The sequence below is a fragment of the Glycine soja genome, chromosome 12 (assembly GCF_004193775.1).
Source record: "Glycine soja cultivar W05 chromosome 12, ASM419377v2, whole genome shotgun sequence".
Classification (NCBI taxonomy): Eukaryota; Viridiplantae; Streptophyta; class Magnoliopsida; order Fabales; family Fabaceae; genus Glycine; species Glycine soja.
In genome coordinates, this window is record NC_041013.1 from 3,982,046 (window position 1) to 4,001,761 (window position 19,716).

At 31.7% G+C, this 19,716-nt stretch overlaps 2 protein-coding genes and 1 long non-coding RNA gene across 7 annotated transcripts; 2 read left to right on the forward strand and 1 right to left on the reverse strand.

Moving 5' to 3' along the window:
* The first annotated feature begins 831 nt into the window (after positions 1-831).
* Positions 832-5,725, forward strand: LOC114379403 (cyanogenic beta-glucosidase-like). 3 transcript variants are annotated; one of them, XM_028338047.1, is made up of 13 exons: positions 832-1,047; positions 1,721-1,790; positions 2,437-2,495; positions 2,613-2,688; positions 2,770-2,847; positions 2,940-3,027; positions 3,153-3,408; positions 3,577-3,692; positions 4,162-4,379; positions 4,641-4,672; positions 4,780-4,882; positions 5,015-5,123; positions 5,335-5,725. In XM_028338047.1, exons 1-13 carry the CDS (start codon positions 871-873, stop codon positions 5,504-5,506), a joined length of 1,554 nt encoding a protein of 517 aa, XP_028193848.1. In that variant the 5' UTR covers positions 832-870; the 3' UTR covers positions 5,507-5,725. The 3 variants fall into 3 exon arrangements, with proteins under 3 accessions (XP_028193848.1, XP_028193850.1, XP_028193849.1); XM_028338049.1 differs by lacking the exon at positions 2,437-2,495 and having other exon boundaries at positions 850-1,047; positions 1,692-1,790; XM_028338048.1 differs by lacking the exon at positions 2,437-2,495 and having other exon boundaries at positions 867-1,047.
* Positions 5,726-7,818: 2,093 nt separating this feature from the next.
* On the forward strand, positions 7,819-11,563 carry LOC114378591. 3 transcript variants are annotated; one of them, XR_003659380.1, is made up of 7 exons: positions 7,819-8,119; positions 8,294-8,940; positions 9,873-9,987; positions 10,393-10,577; positions 10,912-11,027; positions 11,106-11,266; positions 11,338-11,563. It is a non-coding gene; the product is annotated as an uncharacterized LOC114378591 (long non-coding RNA). The 3 variants fall into 3 exon arrangements; XR_003659378.1 differs by having other exon boundaries at positions 11,106-11,563; XR_003659379.1 differs by having other exon boundaries at positions 9,873-9,948; positions 11,106-11,563.
* A 109-nt stretch (positions 11,564-11,672) lies between these two features.
* Positions 11,673-19,711, reverse strand: LOC114378588 (linoleate 13S-lipoxygenase 2-1, chloroplastic-like). Its single transcript, XM_028337225.1, has 9 exons — positions 19,230-19,711; positions 15,751-16,019; positions 15,287-15,524; positions 14,852-15,175; positions 14,582-14,667; positions 14,383-14,493; positions 13,928-14,235; positions 13,109-13,375; positions 11,673-12,620 (listed from the first exon to the last, which is right to left on the reverse strand). Exons 1-9 carry the CDS (start codon positions 19,606-19,608, stop codon positions 11,861-11,863), a joined length of 2,742 nt encoding a protein of 913 aa, XP_028193026.1. The 5' UTR covers positions 19,609-19,711; the 3' UTR covers positions 11,673-11,860.
* Positions 19,712-19,716: the final 5 nt, after the last annotated feature.

Genomic DNA, 19,716 nt, shown 5'->3' on the forward strand with positions numbered 1-19,716 from the left:
ATTAAAATAATGTTATCTGATGTGAAAATTTTATATGATTTAAATGGTTATGTAAAACTGATTTATAATAAAAGTGCAAAGCCTTTCAATCTCTAACATCAATGATTTTAATTACATTTAGAAAATTAACTTTTTCCTAAATTATTCTTTATTAAAACTCAATATCCAAAATAAAAAAATAATTATTAAAAATTAAATTTCAATTAAATGAAAGAAATTTTAGAAATAATTTCATTAAATAATGTAAAATTAATTAAATTTATTTATATTTTAAAGAGCATACATAATTTTTTTTCTTATATTTAATACTGAAAATAGTACTATTTGACAGCAATAATTGTTACCACTTTTCAGAAAGTGTGCAATGCAATGATGTATGCAAATCAAATAATTGATACAAATAAGTGGTACCACTTGACTCACTTGTCACGAGAACTCGTCATAATTTTAGAATGAAAAACAAAACAGTGAAGTAAAGAAAATTCGACCTTCCTGTAAGAAGTTCGACCTTTTGGTACGTGTCGATGCAGAAACGACCTTCACTTTGTCCATGTTTTCGGAACTAAACAAAAGTGAACCAATATTTTGTAATAAAATTTCCTTAACCTACTTCTGGTAAGAGAGGAAATAGAAGGATAACAAATTATTTTCTTTTGTTTGATTTGAGAAAAAAATATAAGAAATAATTTAACTTCTAGAAAAAAATTAAATTTTTTTCCAATTTTAAACTTTTTTTTCCTCTTGTTTTAACCTAGCGGACCATAAATAAAAGAACTTAAAGTTTTATTTTTATTATTCCAACAGAAAATAAAACTATATAAAGGTTAGAGTGATAGAGCAGAATCACTCAACTTGTTCACTTTCTGAATTATGGTAATGGCATTGAAGATGTTTCCGCTGCTCTGCGTTCTGTCTCTTTTTGCTACCTCGTCTATTATCACCATCACTCATTCCAAGACTGTTCCACCCATTCTTGACGTTACTAATTTCAACCGAACCAGTTTCCCGCATGGCTTTGTTTTCGGGACAGCGTCAGCTGCATACCAGGTATATATATATATATATATATATATTGATGACAGATACCATGAGTTTATATAATAACTTGCCTATGTTGTCCAATCAAATGTGCTACACTTCCTTAATATATAATATATTAATGTTTAAAATTTAATTGGTTTAGTTACTCTTATTCCTGTGCAATCTTTCTGTTTTAGTAGATGCACTTAATTACTGTGATGCATACAATTTTTAATCGTTTTAGCTCTTACCATCGAAAATTGTAGGGACCAAATTAAAATAGATTAAAAGTATATGTATTTGAGACTAAAATAAGTTAAAAAGCGTACATGCATGTAAGTACTCTAACAAATTATTTTGAGGTGTAGAAACTAAAACATTAAATTGTGCGAGTGTAAGAATCAAATAAGTAGTAATTAAATCAGTTTAATTTCTATATATTGTCAAATGGGAAAATCAATCATGTACTGCTTTTAAGATAATTATGTTAAAAAGTTAATAAACTTATCAAACATGTCTATGTAATTGTGATTGAATGACAGTTTAAAAGCTTATATGTTGTTAGTGCATGTATTGTTTACTCTAATTTTTTATTATTATCAATTTGCCAATTAATTTGAACCATCTTCGGATTTGGTCATCGTGATCAATTACCGTTATTATGCATTCAGAAGGTAAGAGGCATAATTTTGTGATGTAGTATGAAGGTGCTGCAAGGGAAGGTGGAAAAGGACCGAGTATATGGGATACTTTCACTCATAAATACCCAGGTATATGTATATGTCTCCTCCACTAGTGCTTTTTAATATTGGTATTTATTTTTGTTTTCAAATACACAGTGTGTTTTTTTAAGGTTCATTTGGAAAGTAAAAAAGATTCATCATACCTTGAATATAATATGGAACTCGTAGTGGATTTGGAAGAGGAACTCTCTTAATTTCTTTATGTGAGATAATGCAAGTTCCGTTCACTTTTGTGCAACCTGCTAGCTCTTCTCCGTTGATATAATATAATATACTTGGTGCTAAATCATGTTTAAGGGTCACTTTCAGAATAAAGTGTAGAATTTTAGGTAGAGAGGGTGCAACTTTGGACCCTGTTACACCAAGCCAATAGCCAAGTTATTGCTTGCTATCAGAACTCAGAAGAGGTTGAATCATGGAGATGAAAGTAAAGGAGAGGATTGGTACAGTATTCTGTAAACTGTAGTTGATTGAATAATATGATTGTACCTATTTATAAAACAAGAGTGATAGTCTTCTAATTGCTCACCTAACTAACATCTAAGTTCTAACTAACTCTTCTAAAAGAATGACAGCTGCATGAGTTGAGTATGTTCTCTGATACTTTATATAACTATAAATTGCCTAATTACATGTATAATTTCCACTTATTTATCAATGAAACGGCATGCAGAAAAAATAAAAGACCACAGTAATGCAGATGTAACGGTAGACGAATATCATCGGTATAAGGTATAGGGTATATATATATATATACATGGTTTCAATAATAGTAATCCAATTGTTTTTATATGAATACAAAATAGAACTAATATGTAGAGTCATGATAGACTGGTTCACATGTTTTAGGAGGATATTGGAATCATGAAGTACATGAATTTGGATGCTTATAGATTCTCCATTGCTTGGTCTAGGGTACTACCAAGTAAGTCGAGTTTATAAGCTCTTTTTTTCTTAGTTCATGTTCCATAATAACTATCATTAATTTCTTATAAATTATATGCAGAAGGAAAGCTTAGTGCAGGTGTAAACAAAGAAGGAATAAACTACTACAACAACCTCATCAATGAGCTACTGGCTAATGGTCATAATTCACTAATATTCTAACTCTTTACATTGCACAAGTATCATATCTATATGGTTGTTTATCATCAATAATGATGGTGAATAAAGCAGGTCTGCAACCATATGTGACCCTTTTTCATTGGGACGTTCCCCAAGCCTTAGAGGATGAGTATGGTGGTCTTTTAAGCCCTCACATTGTGTGAGTGACACTATCTTCCACTTAGAGCTATATAATTAACTGATAAACATTGTATTACTATTGAGGGAAAGTTTTTAGCAAACCTAATAAACTGATAAAGTTATATAATTCATATGAGCATGCAGAGATGATTTTAGGGACTATGCTGAACTTTGCTTCAAGGAATTTGGTGATAGGGTGAAACATTGGATTACTTTGAACGAACCGAGCACTGTAAGCATGAATGGCTATGCAGTGGGAAGCCATGCACCAGGTCGGTGTTCTGATTGGTTAAAAATGAATTGCACAGGTGGTGATTCAGGAACTGAGCCTTATTTGAGTTCACACTATCAACTTCTTTCTCATGCTGCTGCTGCCAATCTGTATAAGACCAAGTATCAGGTCCTCTGTATTCTTGACCTGTTTTGTATAACCAAATGCTTTTTAAGGGTTAAAGAGTACTCACAACATATTTAAGTTTTTGGTGAAGGATCATGCTTTATTTTCATGTGAAATTATTTAATGCTGTTACTAACTAAATAGCCAAAATATTTGAAAATGTGTATGCAGACATCTCAAAAAGGTATAATAGGGATTACCTTGAATACTGACTGGTTTTTGCCGGCCTCAGAAAAGATAACAGATCGAGACGCTGCGCGTCGAGCCCTTGACTTCAGGTTTGGATGGTAAGGTTTTTCTCATCTATTAATAGCTTGAAGGGAAGAAATACCGACAGAGACAATATTTATTTTTGAAAATATGATCATGGCATGATTGATGGTACACTACTCCATTTAGTATGTGGACCACTAACATTATATATCTGTGCAATTATGTGATCTAACTGTAACTGTTAAGCATTCGGCATTATTAATCACAACTAGTTGATCTTGCTACCACTTATATTGATTTGTTGGAACTCCTCTGTGGGGTGATTTCTGCTTAGACAAATGATGTCTTCTCAGAAACCTGTATAAAATTGAAGGTAAATGACATAAATATGAATTCAATTTAATTCAATCGAATTTAAAAAGAAACATACTTAAGTTTAACCAGCTGGATTCAAATGTAGTGATGTGTCATTTGTGCTGTAAGGAAATTATAAAAGTGTTTCAGTACTCGTTGATTGCATCTGCATTTTGCATTTCTTGTTAGGTATATGGATCCAATCACCTTTGGTGACTATCCAAAAAGCATGCGATCTTTGGTGGGAAACCGGCTACCAAAGTTCTCCAAAGAAGAAACCAGGCAACTTAAGGGGTCATTTGATTTTCTGGGCCTAAACCATTACGCAACCGTTTATGCTGGCCATGCGCCTCACCTACGTGGTCCCAGACCAACCCTACTAACTGATCCTCTAATTTATGTTACAAGTAATTATCAAGTTGTTTATATTCCTTCATTAGTTGCTTCAGTTTAATTGAATTTTCAAACGAGAAATTATTACATGATTTAACCATATAATCCTAACCAATCTCTGTATGACATAATATAGTTGTGTTATCTAGAAATTGGTCGAAACTCGAAACCACATAATCTTTGACTGTGTAATAATTTCCCCATACAGAACTACTAAAAGCAAACATTGTACTTATTGTGAATTATACATTAAAACATGTTTTTTTTTATGACAGATCAGCGTGACGGCAGGGTCCTTTGTCCATACGTATGTATTTCATCATTTCATTAGTTCAATGTTTTTCACTTGTTAGTTTTTTTACTCCAAAATATGATATACATGGAAAATATTAAAAGAACTCTAATAATTTGCAGGCTGCTTCTAACTGGTTATGCGTTTATCCACGAGGACTCCGACAACTGCTGCTTTACATCAAGAAGCAATACAACAGCCCCGTAATTTACATTACTGAAAGTGGTAACAGATCTGTCATATTTTATTTTCTCGGATAATTCTCTGCATACTGTAACAATATTGATAAAGCTAATGTTACATAACAAACAAATATAAAAAGAGCTAATGAAAATATAAAACAAAATTAATTGATAGGTTATGATGAGCTCAACGATCCAACACTATCACTTGAAGAAAGCATGATAGATACTTACAGAGTTGATTACTTTTATCGTTATCTTTATTATCTTCAAATGGCAATCAGGTAAGTAATGCTTTTATCAGAGGAGCCTCTGAAGCTCTCTCTATTAATTGATTTGTTTGTTTTATGCATTTTAATTCAGAGTAATATTAATCCTATTTTGTTTCATAGTTCTTTTTTACATTTACAGAAAAAGGAAAGTGAAGAAAACCAGTATAGGAGTGTGACTTTTTTGGTTAATTCTTTTGTTTTTGTTGACTTTTATGCACACAAGGGATGGTGTAAATGTCAAGGGATACTTTGTATGGTCATTGCTGGATAACATGGAGTGGAGTGCTGGCTATACTGTGCGATTTGGATTGGTCTTTGTGGATTACAAAGATGGCTTGAAAAGATACCTCAAACTCTCGGCACAATGGTTCAAGAATTTTCTCAACAAATCTTAGTAGTTACACATATATGTTCAGCATGGTTCCAAGTAAAATAAGATATGAAGTTGATGTTTTAAAATAAAGTGATTGTTTGAACATATCCAGTGGATTCAAGTTCAAATCTTGAGTAAGTGGGTGCCTTAAATATTCAAAAGAGTTTTATCATCTAAAATGATTCTATCTAACTCAGTAAAATTATGTCTAGAGAAGTAAAGGAAATTTTGGATTTTTTTTTTTTTTGGTTGATGTTGTTGTTCTAAGTTTTGGTGAGAGAAGGTTTTTGAGACAATGAATAGTAGCAATTAAGGATTCTATCTGTCAAAAAAAAAAAGTAGTTGCGGCTGTTAAAAGGATATTATGGATTTGTAATAAAAAATAGGGGTATTAATGGGTATGGGTTATTTGTGAACCAGAATTGATTCAAACTAACTCAAATAATTTAGGTTGGTTATTTTTTGTATTTGGGTCAAACTCCATGTGATCCATTCAAACCCATTGAATTTTGGGTTTAGTCACGAATTTTAATATCTGGACCAATTGACTGGCTAACCTAACCGTTAATTTGTATTATTATTATTGTTATTATTATTATTATTATTAAATTTACAAAAATTAATTACTATTATTATTAGACTTAGTAACTAAGAGTAAGATAGTCTCTCCTTTGAAAAATTAACTTAAACCAATCTATTTAAATTTGACTAGATTAAATCACAAGTCTTATAAAATTCAACCTGATCCACGGACACCCTAAAAAAATATGATATGAATTTGGTTTATTTAGATCTAAGAAATAAAAGTGTTGTATCTAACCAAATTCAACACAAATGATAGATGGTTGGATTTTTTTAACATATTGATAAATATTCAATTTCTGACATATATATAAGTTTTTGCTGTGAAATAAAATTATTTATATATTTTAAAATATTAATCTTTAACTATTTATTAATTGATAGAGTTAGTTTTTATGCATTATCTCTATTAAAAAATTACACTATTATCTGATCAGGAAATATATAACCAAGAATATATGAAGAATGTCTAATTTAATTGATTGAATTAGATATATAAATGTTATAAATTCTCCTGGCAGTATCTTCAACTCATACTAATAAAAAGAATATAACCAAGAATGTGCGAGATAATTCACAGTGATCGATCACTCACATGGCCACACTACAAAAATGCTATATTTTAGTTCCTTTGGCTTTGAGACATTTTAGTTGATGAAACGGTCGAACATGTAAGATTGTAAAGAAGCTTTTGTTTATATTATAGCCCTTTCCCTTCCTAATTCGAATTCTCAATAAGGTCTCTTTTAATAGTAAGCCCTCTCTTTAATCCAAAAAGGGTTATTCTCTGTTTACAACTTCTAAATTTCTCTTGTATTATATGGATATTTTTAAATTCATGTAAATTTCTTAAACAAAAGTAAATTAAATGAATAGTAAATATTTTGCAAGTAACTGTCAAAAAAAATATTTTTACAATTAATAGTATATATTTATATTATTAATTATGCATAGAGACAAAACTTTGAAATTAAAGAGAAAATTACGGAAATGAACTATTAGAATTGAAATACACTAATATTTTTAAATAAATCTTATCATGTTTAATTTTTTAAGTAAATACATTGATTAACCTTTACATACAATAAAAAAGGCAGAAACCAGCTGGAAGTGCGAAACAATTAGAACCGGCCACATATAACGCTGTTTGAAACGGTAGGTGGAAAGAAAACGGCCACTTAAAACACTGCACAAAGAAAATTAAAACCAAAAAAAACTATTATTCTTTAAAATATCATTATCAATAGTGCAAACTAAGCCAAGGAAATTTATTATACTCTGAAGGAGATTAATTCAATAATGCACCTTTCTTGTCAATTTATATAAATTTTATATAAAAGACTGATAAGAGCGAATTAAACCTAAAACTTAGTGTACACACACGCTTTGAAGTCCTATGTTTTCTATCTTCTTTGTTACAAAATCATCCCCACCAACAAATTCTCCCTAACTTTGTTTTTGCATTTTAAAATTTTTTTTACCATCTTTGTAACTGCATACATGTACAACTGCACTTTATATAAACAATCCTCACATCAATGAGTTCAGTTACACTTCTGAAGTTTTGTTCAGTCAAATAAATTATCTGTTTTTTTTAGTGCGGACTAAAATATTCTCTATATGAAGCAATCCTGCTCAAAATGACAGTTTGTTATGTACTTATGTTTACATAGCATCAACTTTTGAAAATGTAATTAAACAGACAAGTTGCCTATCAGTTTTTTTTTCTCTTTGAAGTTATTTAATGCTAGCTTGCAAGTTGCAACAAACAGATGTTGATGCCATTCTCCTAATACACAAGTAATTTATTTTTTAGAAGGATATATTTAACCAATGAAAGTAGTAAGCACACAAGGAAACTTTATTAAACATCAATAAGGGTATGGCATTCAACCGCTATCTATACCTTCTCCTAGTTGGTGTCTTCACTCTTGTTATAAGCTCCTCCGTTACAATCACACATGCTGTTGCGCCTATTCTTGATGTTTCTTCTCTAAATTGAAGCCGTTTTCCCTCAGGTTTCATCTTTGGCACCGCCTCCTCCGCATACCAGGTGTGTATCAGTACTCATACTATAAACATGTATATGTGTACGTGCGTGTGTGCATGTGTGAAAGAGAGATTGTGCTTCACATTTTCATAATTTAGATTATGTGCCAATGGCCTAAGCTTATAGGAGTTAGATTTGTATAGTATAATTAATGACTAATTTGTGTCTATGATGTAGTACGAAGGTGCTGCAAATGAAGGAGGCAGAGGACCAAGTACATGGGATACCTATTCTCATAAATATCCAGGCATCTCTGTTCAATCCTTTAATTTCTTTAATCGGTGAATAATTTGAAAGAGAGATGAAAAAGATGCTTGATTTACCTGATCTGGTTTTATACATTAGTGTAATAGGTGAAAACTAAAAAATTAGTTTAAAATTATCCTTAGTGTGAAAACCAGATAAACTCAAGGTCTCTGGACCGGATTGCTTGAACCTCTCACAGTATAAAAATATTGTATTAGCTGAAGATAAGGAACATACAGAGTGGAGTTCCTCTCTTTTTCTGTGTAAAATTTGATTAGTTGTGTTGTTTTGTCACATTATGGTATGCAAAAGTCGTTCTTAAGACACTGTTAAAAGTGAAGAATCAGAACAGATTTTAAGAAAACAGAGATAATTAATTAGGTATTTAAGAAGACAAAAGCTGAGGCTAAATCAGTATATTGATTTGATAACCGTTGTTCCACTCCCTCTGGCCAACGGCAGTTGCCCTGTATCTGTTTTCTTCATTCTTCATGTAGTAATTGGTGCATTTGCAAACAGAAAAAATATCGGATAGAAGCAATGGAGATGTAGCAGTTGATCAATATCATCACTATAAGGTACCATCCAAACCGATATTGAAATTTGTTCTGCACTATGTCTATCTTGTCAATTTTATATTATTCTAGTTTTTTTACAGCAAATTAATCCTAGTGACACACTCTCTCTTATTAGATCAAATTTACTAAATATTAAGAGTTTCGTTTTTTATATTTAGTGAATCTCATTCTAAACTAGTGAAATTTATATGAATTTCAATCAATATAAGAAGAGTGTATTGGAAAGAGAATGTGTTACTAACACTCCTTTATTTATATATGGGTTGTTTCGGCTTAATTTCTGTTCATAAAATAACTTTTTGGCTAGCCAATTATCAATATAAGTTATACATTTGAGCTTGTTATCCTAACAATGGCATTCACGAACTTCTATTTAACAACTTAAGTATTCAAGAGTTTTAGTCCTTTGCATAGTATCGAAGCTTATCATACGAATGTAAAATATCTACATTACAGGCACCAAAACATAAAAAATAAAAAAATAAAAAAGCTATACTCTTGCATTAAGCAGCTTGTTAGAGATGTAATATTTAAGTGTCTTTATTTTGTGAGATATGGTACTGTCATTCATAAACTTTCACTTGACCGCGTAAGCAAGGGTGGTTATTGATAATAGGATAGCGAGATCAACAAGTATAACGAAAAATTGTTCTTGAGTCCAAATTCCTGACATGATTTAAATAGAAGGGCAATCTAATATGAATATTCAGTAGTGTCTATTGGGCACAATCAATAAAAAATTTAGGATACATCAAAATAGCATTCATAAAGCTGACAAAGTCCATGCTAAAATTATTTTATGTCATTTTGAGTATTGATTGGTTGTGTCTTGTAAGCACATACTCACATCGCATTAGTACATATTGCTTTTATATAATTGTTTTGTTCACTATCTTTTTACCAAATGTGTTAACCATTTTACATGTTCATAGGAAGATGTTGGGATCATGAAGTAAATGAACACTGATGCTTACAGATTCTCCATCTCTTGGTCAAGGATATTACCAAGTAATCAAATCGGATTTAGTTTCATCCTTACCAGTTTCAGTTAGTAGAATCTTTCCTTTACACTAACCTCTCTGATAAATATGCAAAAGAAAAAATTAGCGCCGGTATAAACCAAGAAGGAAAAATTAATGACTTCAAATCTCAAAAAATGGTCATATATAATCCATCCTGCATTCACATATCATCACACATTCATGATGTTCATAATCTTAATATATTGATGGGAATTAATCCAGATCTTCTGCCATTTGACCCTTTTTCATTGGGATCTTCCCCAAGCCTTACAAGATGACTACGGTGGCTTCTTAAGCCCTCGTAGTATGTAAGTGACAGAACACAAGTTTTCATTCAAGCTAGATAGAATATTAGCGATTATTTACAAATCAATGCCTGCTTAGATAAATTGAATTTTCACCAGTGTTTAACACTCATTTCTATGTGCAGAAATGACTTCCAAGACTACACAGAGCTATGCTTCAAGGAATTTGGAGATAGAGTGAAGCATTGAATTACTTCTAATGAGCCATGGAGTTACAGTATGAGTTCAGAACCCTGCATGAGCTCTCACTACCAACTACTTGCTCATGCAGCTGCTGTCAAAATTTATAAAACCAATCTAAGTGTGTTTGGTGAGTATTGATAAAATGGGTTTTAAATGAAATTGAATTTATAAAATTGATTTTAAAGTAGTATAATTTATGCTTGGATGTTGTTATTCTAAAAAAGAAGTTAGTATTAAAACACAGTATACAAATTTTATTCAATTCAAAATCAATTTCTCAAGGTGAAACTAAACATAAGAAAATTTACCTAAAATCACGTTATTTCAACATGATTCTGGGCAGTTCAACATGTAACCAAACACACTAGAGTCTTTCCTATTCAAGATCAAACTTGTTAGTAGTACACATCTTTTTCTGCTGTTCATTATGAATTTACGAAAATTAACTTGAATGTGAGCAGGCGTCTCAAAATGGTTTGATAGGCATCACCTTAAATTGTCACTGGTTTGTTCCGTTCTCAAATGACACATTAGATCATCAAGCTTCCCAACGAGCTCTTGATTTCATGTTTGGATGGTAAAGGCTAATTAATTCTATTCAAATATCTCTCTGTGCCTGTGTTAGTGTGATGCTTCTAATCTGATTTGATTTCAGGTTTATGCAACCACTTACAACAGGAAATTATCCAGAAACCATGCAGTCTTTGCTGGGAAGTCGATTACCAAACTTCACAGGAGCAATCCAAGCTACTTATTGGATACTTACAGAATTGACTACTTCTATCGCCATCTTTATTATATTCTAATTGCAATCAAGTAAGTGTGACACTCTCTTCACTTATTCCATAATTTAATTTTATGATTTTTTGTTGGCTTTTGGTGCGAAGGGATGGGGTGAATGTACAAGGATATTTTGCACGGTCGCTTATGGACAACTTCGAATGGAGTGCTGGCTACACCTTGCGTTTTGGAATTAACTTCGTTGATTACAAGGATAATTTGAAAAGACACCAAAAGCTCTCTGCCCATTTGGTTTAGGAATTTTCTTCAAAAATACTAGACTCATTGTATGATGACCTCTATAATTAATAAAATAAAATGAAAACTTGGCAATTAATCAAGAGCAACACCTTGAGTTTTCGCAGTGTTCTGTTCTTGAATGAGATTCTGGTTAAGCAGTAGTGTTGTTTAGTACTAATTCTGTTAATTTCGAAAAAGAAAATATGCTAAAAAAAATGATCTCATTGGTTCAAGAACATCCTAAAGAAACACTAGTCATATGTGTTTATGGAAATTCTGGTGGTTTAGGCACCAGTTTATGTGACTATGTGTCTATCTTATGTTTAAATTAAAAACCCATACCGGTTTAGGATCATACTTCACACATAATATCAGTTTGACTTTGTCAACTTAAATAGATATACTACAGGGAACCCCCATTCCAGTCACACCTGGCTTTGAGAAAGGTTTCAAAAGCTCGTACGGTACAATGCCAGCTCCATTTCTGTTCTTCAACTTTGTGTTTCCATTCCTCTCATCAATCAGTGTTTCTAGTTTCTTCAGTCTCTCTCTAAATCTTTCAAAGGAAGCCTTTATGACAGGATCTTCACCCCATGATGGTTCCATCTTTTCTCCTATGTATTCCTCATCTGGTGAATGAGTTGAGAGTATGTCCAAGACAGCCATGACTCTAGTTGCTTGAAGTTGTGAAGGAAAGCACTTCAGAAGTGCTCTTTCAGGCTTTTCAATGAACTTTTTCCACTCTTCTTCTGTAGGGTCCTCTGAGGGCATTTTAGTCCTGGCAATTGTAGGCCTATTTGGGAAATATCCCCCATAAACATATTGCCCAAAGTTCACAGCTGCATGGTGACCAGAAGTTACCCATATGATTGTGTTGAGGATTCCAATGAGGTCTTTTGGGGTTTTAAGATGTGGCCACCATGGCTCATCTTTTTTGTCAGCATGACCAAGTGTTCTAATCTCTGTCCACCATGCCTGCAGCTCTTCATCTGACTCTACAAGACTTGGTTCAGGGTAGTAGTGGTTGACATAGTCAGTGACCCATAGCTTTATAGCATCCCACAGAAGGAGTCCATCATTGGCAAAAGGATAGTCTTGAATGGTAAGCTTTAAGCCATGTGGAGAAAATGGATCTTCAACAGCAATTCCCCTAATAATTATGGAAAATATGTCAAACTGTGGTAAGTTGTACTAAAAATTATTCATCAGACTCCACTTAACATACAAGGGATATTTTAGTTACAATTATTCAGGTATGGTCAAATTAAAAAGAAAAATGTTACTAACACACTCTTCCAAAGGAGAGATTATTGTATGGCCGGAGACTACTCCGTGTTCATGGTCTCAATCAATTTTTATATGTAGCCAAGTTTTTCAATTTGCTATAAGGAATTCATAAAACTTAGATACATGTCACATAATCAACATAATCAACACATCATGATGATGTCCCTGGACAATATAAAAATTTTCCCTCTCAAACATTTTTTGTCGTTAACTAACCCTTATTGTGGCAACCATTAAATATGTCATGATTCTTTAGACTGTACAATAATTTCTCCTTTCAAACACATTTTTTTTTATCATTATGCAAATATGCATGCTGTGTGTGTATTTGAAGTTTGATTATAAAACTACCTTCTAATTAGATCTGCTGGTAGTGCCTGCTTGTCAAACCGCCATTCGAGAGCATAAGCAGCGGAGCTAATCTCTAAGGCATACTTTCCTGGTGCAAATGAGCTCTCAATTGTGCCATCAGCATTAATAAGTGCTTCCCGTGCAAGAGCGTTAATCTCCATTGTGTAACGGAAATGAGGGTGTAGCAATTTGTTTATGGGGTGCATCTCACTAAGTTGTCTGTTGGTTGCAATAACATACGGCTCTGTCGCACAGTGAGTTCTTAACCTACCAAACAAGACAAAAATTAAACGTTAATTTGGACCTTCTTCGCAAAGATCAGAGAAAATATGGATTGAATACAATTCTAAATAAATATAACTGAGAAGGAATGAGTCAATGAGGAGAAATAATTAGATAGTCTATGATCACTATATGCCTATTGATGCAATCAATCTCTACATGACACATACTCAAGTTTTTCAATTTATGACAAAGAATTAATAAAACTCTATGTACCATGTAGTGACAAGATAGTCCTAAACTATCTAATAATTTCTAATCAATGTGACAAGTAACATAAGCAAATAGAATAATCTAAGCTAGCCTTCACAAACTTTCCGTTGATACACGCTAAGGACAGAACTTAGATACAGTTCCTTAATTAAGTACTACTGATATTATTTTTTGATTGAAATTAATGTTTCATGTGCTGAATAATCTGCCTAAGCCTTAAATACATACATTTATTATGCAAATTATCGAAGTAAAACTTAAATTCTGTCCTTATATCATTTGGTTGAGTAAAAGGCAGTTGGTGAAGCATTATATATTGCGTACCAATGACTAACAAGTTGGTGATAGCCAGAGTCATGTGCAAGAACATGAGCCTTGGCTAACCTCCAGAGCCAAACACTGGTTGAGTGCCAAGAAGGCGTGAAAACTTGCTTCCATTGGCCTGTTTTATTTGACAATGATGGTGGTCGAGTAAGCTCAATGGCTAGAGGCCTCAGTGTCCCCTCTGGGTTTAGAAAGAACAAAGTTCGTGAACCATACAGTGTTTTCCCCTTGAGTTTGCGTACTTTGTTGACGTAGGGTAAAAGTACGTCATGGTAGTCTAACATGAACAGCTTCTTTTCTTCAATCGCCTGCATGTTAGAACTATATTATATTTGTAATTTATAATCTAAATCCCCAATAAAGAAATGAGTATGTAACATCACTGAATTAATAAACCATGTAACATCATTGAATTAATTAATACTTTAGGAAAATTTAATCAAGAAGAACTAAACCTTTTCTACAGACATTATGCCTCCAATCTCTTTGTTGATAATTTCTGAGGTGATTGCTGATTCTGGTGGACCATATTTTTCTGGGTCAAGTTTACTTTTCAATGGCCATTCCTGCCCAAGAAAGTAAACTAATGATTTTTTTCAATGGGTTAATTTTTTATTGAAAAAATGAAATCGGTGTGTTTAAAATAATGCATACTGTGACCAATCGTATGCTATATGGGTTGAGACCAGCAACAGTCTGTCTAGCAAATTCCTCATCCCTAAACCAGAAAAATCTGTCCCCTGCAAACCAACACAAAACAAATATTTATGCAATATAATAAGAGTTTAATTTTGATCATTCATTTAATAATCAGATTAAAGTTTCTTTTTTGTCTAGACCACAAGTATCCTCCAACCGAATTTAAATATACATATAGTATAAATAAATAAATGAACAAAATGAATTTGAGAATTGAAATCTGACTGCTCATAGTCTCTGGGGTCTCGAAGCGAAGCACGTGTGCCCTGTCACCAGAAATGGATTTGACTAGCCTAGGCATGATTTTTCCTAGGAATCCCTTCTCGGTTTCTTCAGGAGGCAAGTCAAGTCCATGGCTGAAGAGTGAATCTATGTCGTCGAAGTAGGAAAATGCAAGGTCCTTTTCTTTGATAATTTTCCCCAGAGATGGAAGCAATATAAGTAACACCGAGTGTAATGTCTTGGTTGAGAACGTCAACTGCTTCACCTCTGAGAAGCACTCGTCCCTTGGAACGTAAAACTTTCTACTTCTTTTCTCTGACAATGGATCTGCATCACAACAAATCGCATTTACACTATCTCATATCCTTAATTAATTCTGACAAATCACTCTAGAATGTTTTGTGGATGAAAAATACTTATGCAGCATAAATTACATACCTGCTTCACTATGTGGACGACCAGTTCGACAACGTCTAGGATAAGGTCTCTCGTTACCTCCTAAAGGAGGTCTCTGAAGTTCAAGGCTTTTATCAGGATCTCCAATGTCATTGTATATGTCGTAATCGTATATTCTTTCAAAGCTCTTGCGTTCTCCTTCTCCATTGCCTCGCAGATTACTCAATTCTTTTGCTCTTAGTCTTCTTAAACCACCCGGTGTCTCTTGCGGTAAGAAACACTATGCCAATAAGATCATATCACACTTGTGTAAATTAGACCACATATTCTTGTATGAGAAATGTTAGGAATCTCTTACACCATCTTTTGAACAATTTTTTTTATTGATTGAAATTTATTGAAAACGATAAAATTTTGTGAATTCAGCATCATATTTAATGATTCTTTTTATTGATTTGTAGAGAGAGATAGTAACACACTAACCCTATACTACTACTACTATGTACCTTGTTGGAGAAGAAGACCCTTTTGGTGGGATTATCGAACTTGGAGTGAACCCAAGAGGCACAATGAAAATGAATAGGACCCTCAGGGAAGACATCGAGGTGGATGGTTTCAAGGAACATCTCCTTGTGATGCTCATTCTCAACAAGAACAGCACCAACCTCTCCAAAATCATTTGGAACTTCAAATTTAGCTTCGTACTTAACCGACTCCTCACCATTTCCTGCTTTGTGTGCATACGCTTTCAGTGTTTCCTTCTCTAGTCCCGTCACTAAACCCACAATTAACCAATTAATTATATATTATTTATCAATATCATTTAAGAAAACGTGTATGTGAGAGATATAAGGTGAATTGAATGATTAGCAGACAAGGAAAGAAGGAAAAGGTGGCAGATTTGATCTCTGCTGCCAACAAAAACTAACATTTGTCATTAAAAAAAAAAACCGTAGGTGTACAAAGGCTCGTTTAAGTGAATAAGTTAATTAAACACTTGTCTCATGAAAGATTATTCCATAACATAAGCACTTAAGTTCAATCAGGTGTTTGCATTTGAATATTCATCTTAATATGTAGCACATAAAGTTTATTTTCACCCTCAATTGTCAAAGTTAAGATGATAGTTATAAGAATTGGGCCAATCAGTTCCTATTCCATGCCGGTGATATGTACCAGTGGTAGGGGCTGTGTGTATGTTTTTTGTCTGTTACAATTTGTAGGACTTGATGCTATCGACTGGTCCCTCCTCTGCTTCGACATAGCACCTTTTGATTTTGTGTTTAATCAGTTTCTCTTTTCTGTTATGCCAGTTTTTGGTAGTGGGATTGTGGGGTTATTGGAAGGTGTTAGAATGCTCAACGGTTCCTTTCTAACAGGAATTTAAATCCTACATTCCTATGTGTCATGTACTCTTTGTTTGAAAATATAAAATTATTATTTTATAGAATACTTATTACGGAAGTTTTTTTTAGTGGTATGAAATGTTTATTTTGAAAGTTATTTTTTTATTGTTATGAACCATCTATTTCAGAAGATAAAATTATTTTTTATTGTTATGGTATATTTATTTTAGAAGGTATTTTTTATACTATTATGAAACGCATATTCCATAAGTTATTTTTTATTGTTATAAAATATTTATTTTGAAAGATAAAATTATCTTTTACTGTTATGTGGAATACTTATTCTGAAAGATAACATTATTATTTTATTAATATGAAATACATATTTTAAAAACTATTTTTTACAGTTATAAAACGTCTAGTTCAAAAATTATTTTGTACTGTTATAAAAAACATATTTCAGAAGATATAATTATGAAAAATATATTTCAGAAGATATAATTATCTTTATTGTTATGAAACATCTGATTCTAAAAATATTTTTTATTATTATCAAACACATTCCAAAATGATATAATATAAAAAGGATAAATTGGAATTTTTAAAAATTTGAAAGTTGTCGGATTTAATATGGGAGGTACAAAATTCAAACTTCACTGTAATATCTTTGTTTTTTTTATCTTGTACCGCTTGTACCATTTTAATAATATTTACTTATTTTGGCTGATAATAAAAAAAGTCAATAGAGCAAAAGATCCATAAAAATTGTTAAAATTAATAATGAAAATATTTTAACAATTAGCATATCTATATCTTTTTAAATTTTTTCACTCTCTCCCTAGATATCAAAAGGTTTACAATCTTCATCGAAGATTAACCATTATTTTTTATGGATTACTTCATATTAATATCCTAATAAAAAAACATTTGAGTGTCTAAAAATATTTTTTTCAAGATTTTATTATACTCCACTAGTTAACTCTAGCTAAAAACATTTGGGTGTCTACAAGGTGTAACAAGATTACAAAAAGATACAGGTAGTACGTTTCCGATAGGCTGTACAATTGTTGAAGTGAGTTTTGTGGTGGCAGACCGTAGACATATAAGTTTTGCTAACTTACGTGATTATTTGGGCCCCGCGCATGATACATGTCACTTAAAATTCGACTTTTCAAAGGTAACAAGAGTATTTTGTCTTTCGCATTGTAATTGTGGCTGTTGCTATTATAAAAAGATAAAAATATGTTTTTAAATTAATCTTTATAAATTCTTAAAAATAGTTTCTGCCATCTTTTTATGATAAAAGGACATTATTAAATATATCATTTAAAATAATTGTTAAAAGAACATATTGAGATGTATAAGTCCCGTCCTTATTAATTATTAAAAGAATTCTTTTAAAAGCTTTAATAGAATCAAAATTAAAAATTAAAAGTAAATTTAATAATATATAATTAAAGTGGAATCCAACTCTTACACATAATATAGATCACTGACTTTTCCCCCAAAAAACGTCAAATTAAAATTCTTTTTCTCGGTACTGTGCATGTAAAAAACAGAATACATCTCAACCTTGGTGGGTTGTGTAATATTTTTAACTTGGTGGGTTTAAATATATCTCAACCTTCTTGATCTGTGTTTTTCTTTTGTTGGTTCTGCAGTAATATTTAGTACCCCTGGTCCGTTTAATCAATGAAATTTGCATTTTGCCGATTCTAAAAACAAAAAACTGTGCATGTAAAAAACGAAGTTCGTCGTGAATAGTTATTACTTTTATTAATTAATTTGTTGTTTTTTCTGTAAAATTTGTTTCATTTTAAAAAAAATGCCATCTTTTACCTATTCCGGAAAGAAGTTAGACTCCGAGTTAGATTTTAGAATAGTTGCGAATGTTATTATATATATGAGAATTTATATGTGTATAATTAATTTCTATAATTAAGAGAGAAAAAAACTAATGAGAAAAGAAAAGAATTTTAAAAATAAATAATATCCTAAAATATATAACCAAGTAATATATAAAAATTTTATATGAATCAAAATACAACCTCTATTGTAAAAAATTAAGTATAAATCGAAATTTAAACTCAAAACAAGGCAAAGTGTAAGAAAAAAGATTTAGTAAAAAAATATTTTGGTTAAAATTATTTTAAAATGAAATGAATTGTGTTTAAATTATTTTTTAAAAAATTAAATTAAAAATAAAAATTAGTATAAAATTTATTGTCAAACTCAAAAATTTCCTAAAATTGTTTCAAGTGAAAATCAATTTTTTAATGTAAATTGAAACAAGTGAGCATTCATTATCCAACTCAAAAATATTTTTAATAGAATGCATTACTCATGACTTTTTTGTGTGTTGTTCTATGATTTTGTCATTAAATATTTTTTTTAATTTCTTAAGGACACTAGTTATAAAACTTTTTTAAATAATGCAACACGAATCCAAACACTCCTAAAATCATTAATTAGCAAACCAAAATAGGACTTTGTTTATTTTTTGGGTTAAGAAATAAAAAGCTGTTTTATCTTTTATTTTCTCGTGAAACCAAAAAAAAAAAGTTAATTAGAAAACTATCATATCAAGAACATATAAATAATAAATAAATGAACAAATAAAGAAGCATATGTATACATACCGGGGTCAAGCTCAGAGCTAACAAGCTCTAAGAGGAGAGATTTACCGAGCAAATCTGTTATATCATCGATTCCTCTGTCTAACCTCAGACTTGAAAAGAAACCACCCGCAGTTACTTTCACCTTAACTATGGCCTTAACCTTCACTCTACTCTCATCTGTATGAGTATCTGTTGTTGTTGTTGTTGTTGTTGAAGAAGTAGTAGAATTAGTTTCAACGTTGCGAGAAACCAGAACGAGGTGGTTAAGTTTTTTTTGCCTCTGCACTTTGTTCCCCAACCACAGTGGAATACTACTCCTAATACTGTGAAGGGATGGCCTCTGCAGAAACAAGAGGGTTTGGTTGGTGTTCTGTGATTGATACACTTGAGGCTTTATCATCTTTCTCGTTTGTGTTTTATGGTCCAAATTAAAATATATGCGAAATAAGCCATCTTGTTTTATACTTGGTATTTGCTAGCTACATGTCTTTGGCTCTTTAGCTCTCGG

Excerpts from the sequence above, each read along its gene's own strand:
- LOC114379403 (XM_028338047.1), top strand. The coding sequence starts at position 871 with ATGGTAATGGCATTGAAGATGTTTCCGCTGCTCTGCGTTCTGTCTCTT. Across the intron at positions 3,028-3,152 it reads CTTTTAAGCCCTCACATTGT|AGATGATTTTAGGGACTATG; the intron begins GTGAGTGACACT and ends ATGAGCATGCAG. Across the intron at positions 5,124-5,334 it reads TATCTTCAAATGGCAATCAG|GGATGGTGTAAATGTCAAGG; the intron begins GTAAGTAATGCT and ends TATGCACACAAG.
- LOC114378588 (XM_028337225.1), bottom strand. The coding sequence starts at position 19,608 with ATGATAAAGCCTCAAGTGTATCAATCACAGAACACCAACCAAACCCTC. Across the intron at positions 14,494-14,581 it reads ATAGCATACGATTGGTCACA|GAATGGCCATTGAAAAGTAA; the intron begins GTATGCATTATT and ends TTTCTTGGGCAG. Across the intron at positions 13,376-13,927 it reads CACCAACTTGTTAGTCATTG|GTTAAGAACTCACTGTGCGA; the intron begins GTACGCAATATA and ends CTTGTTTGGTAG.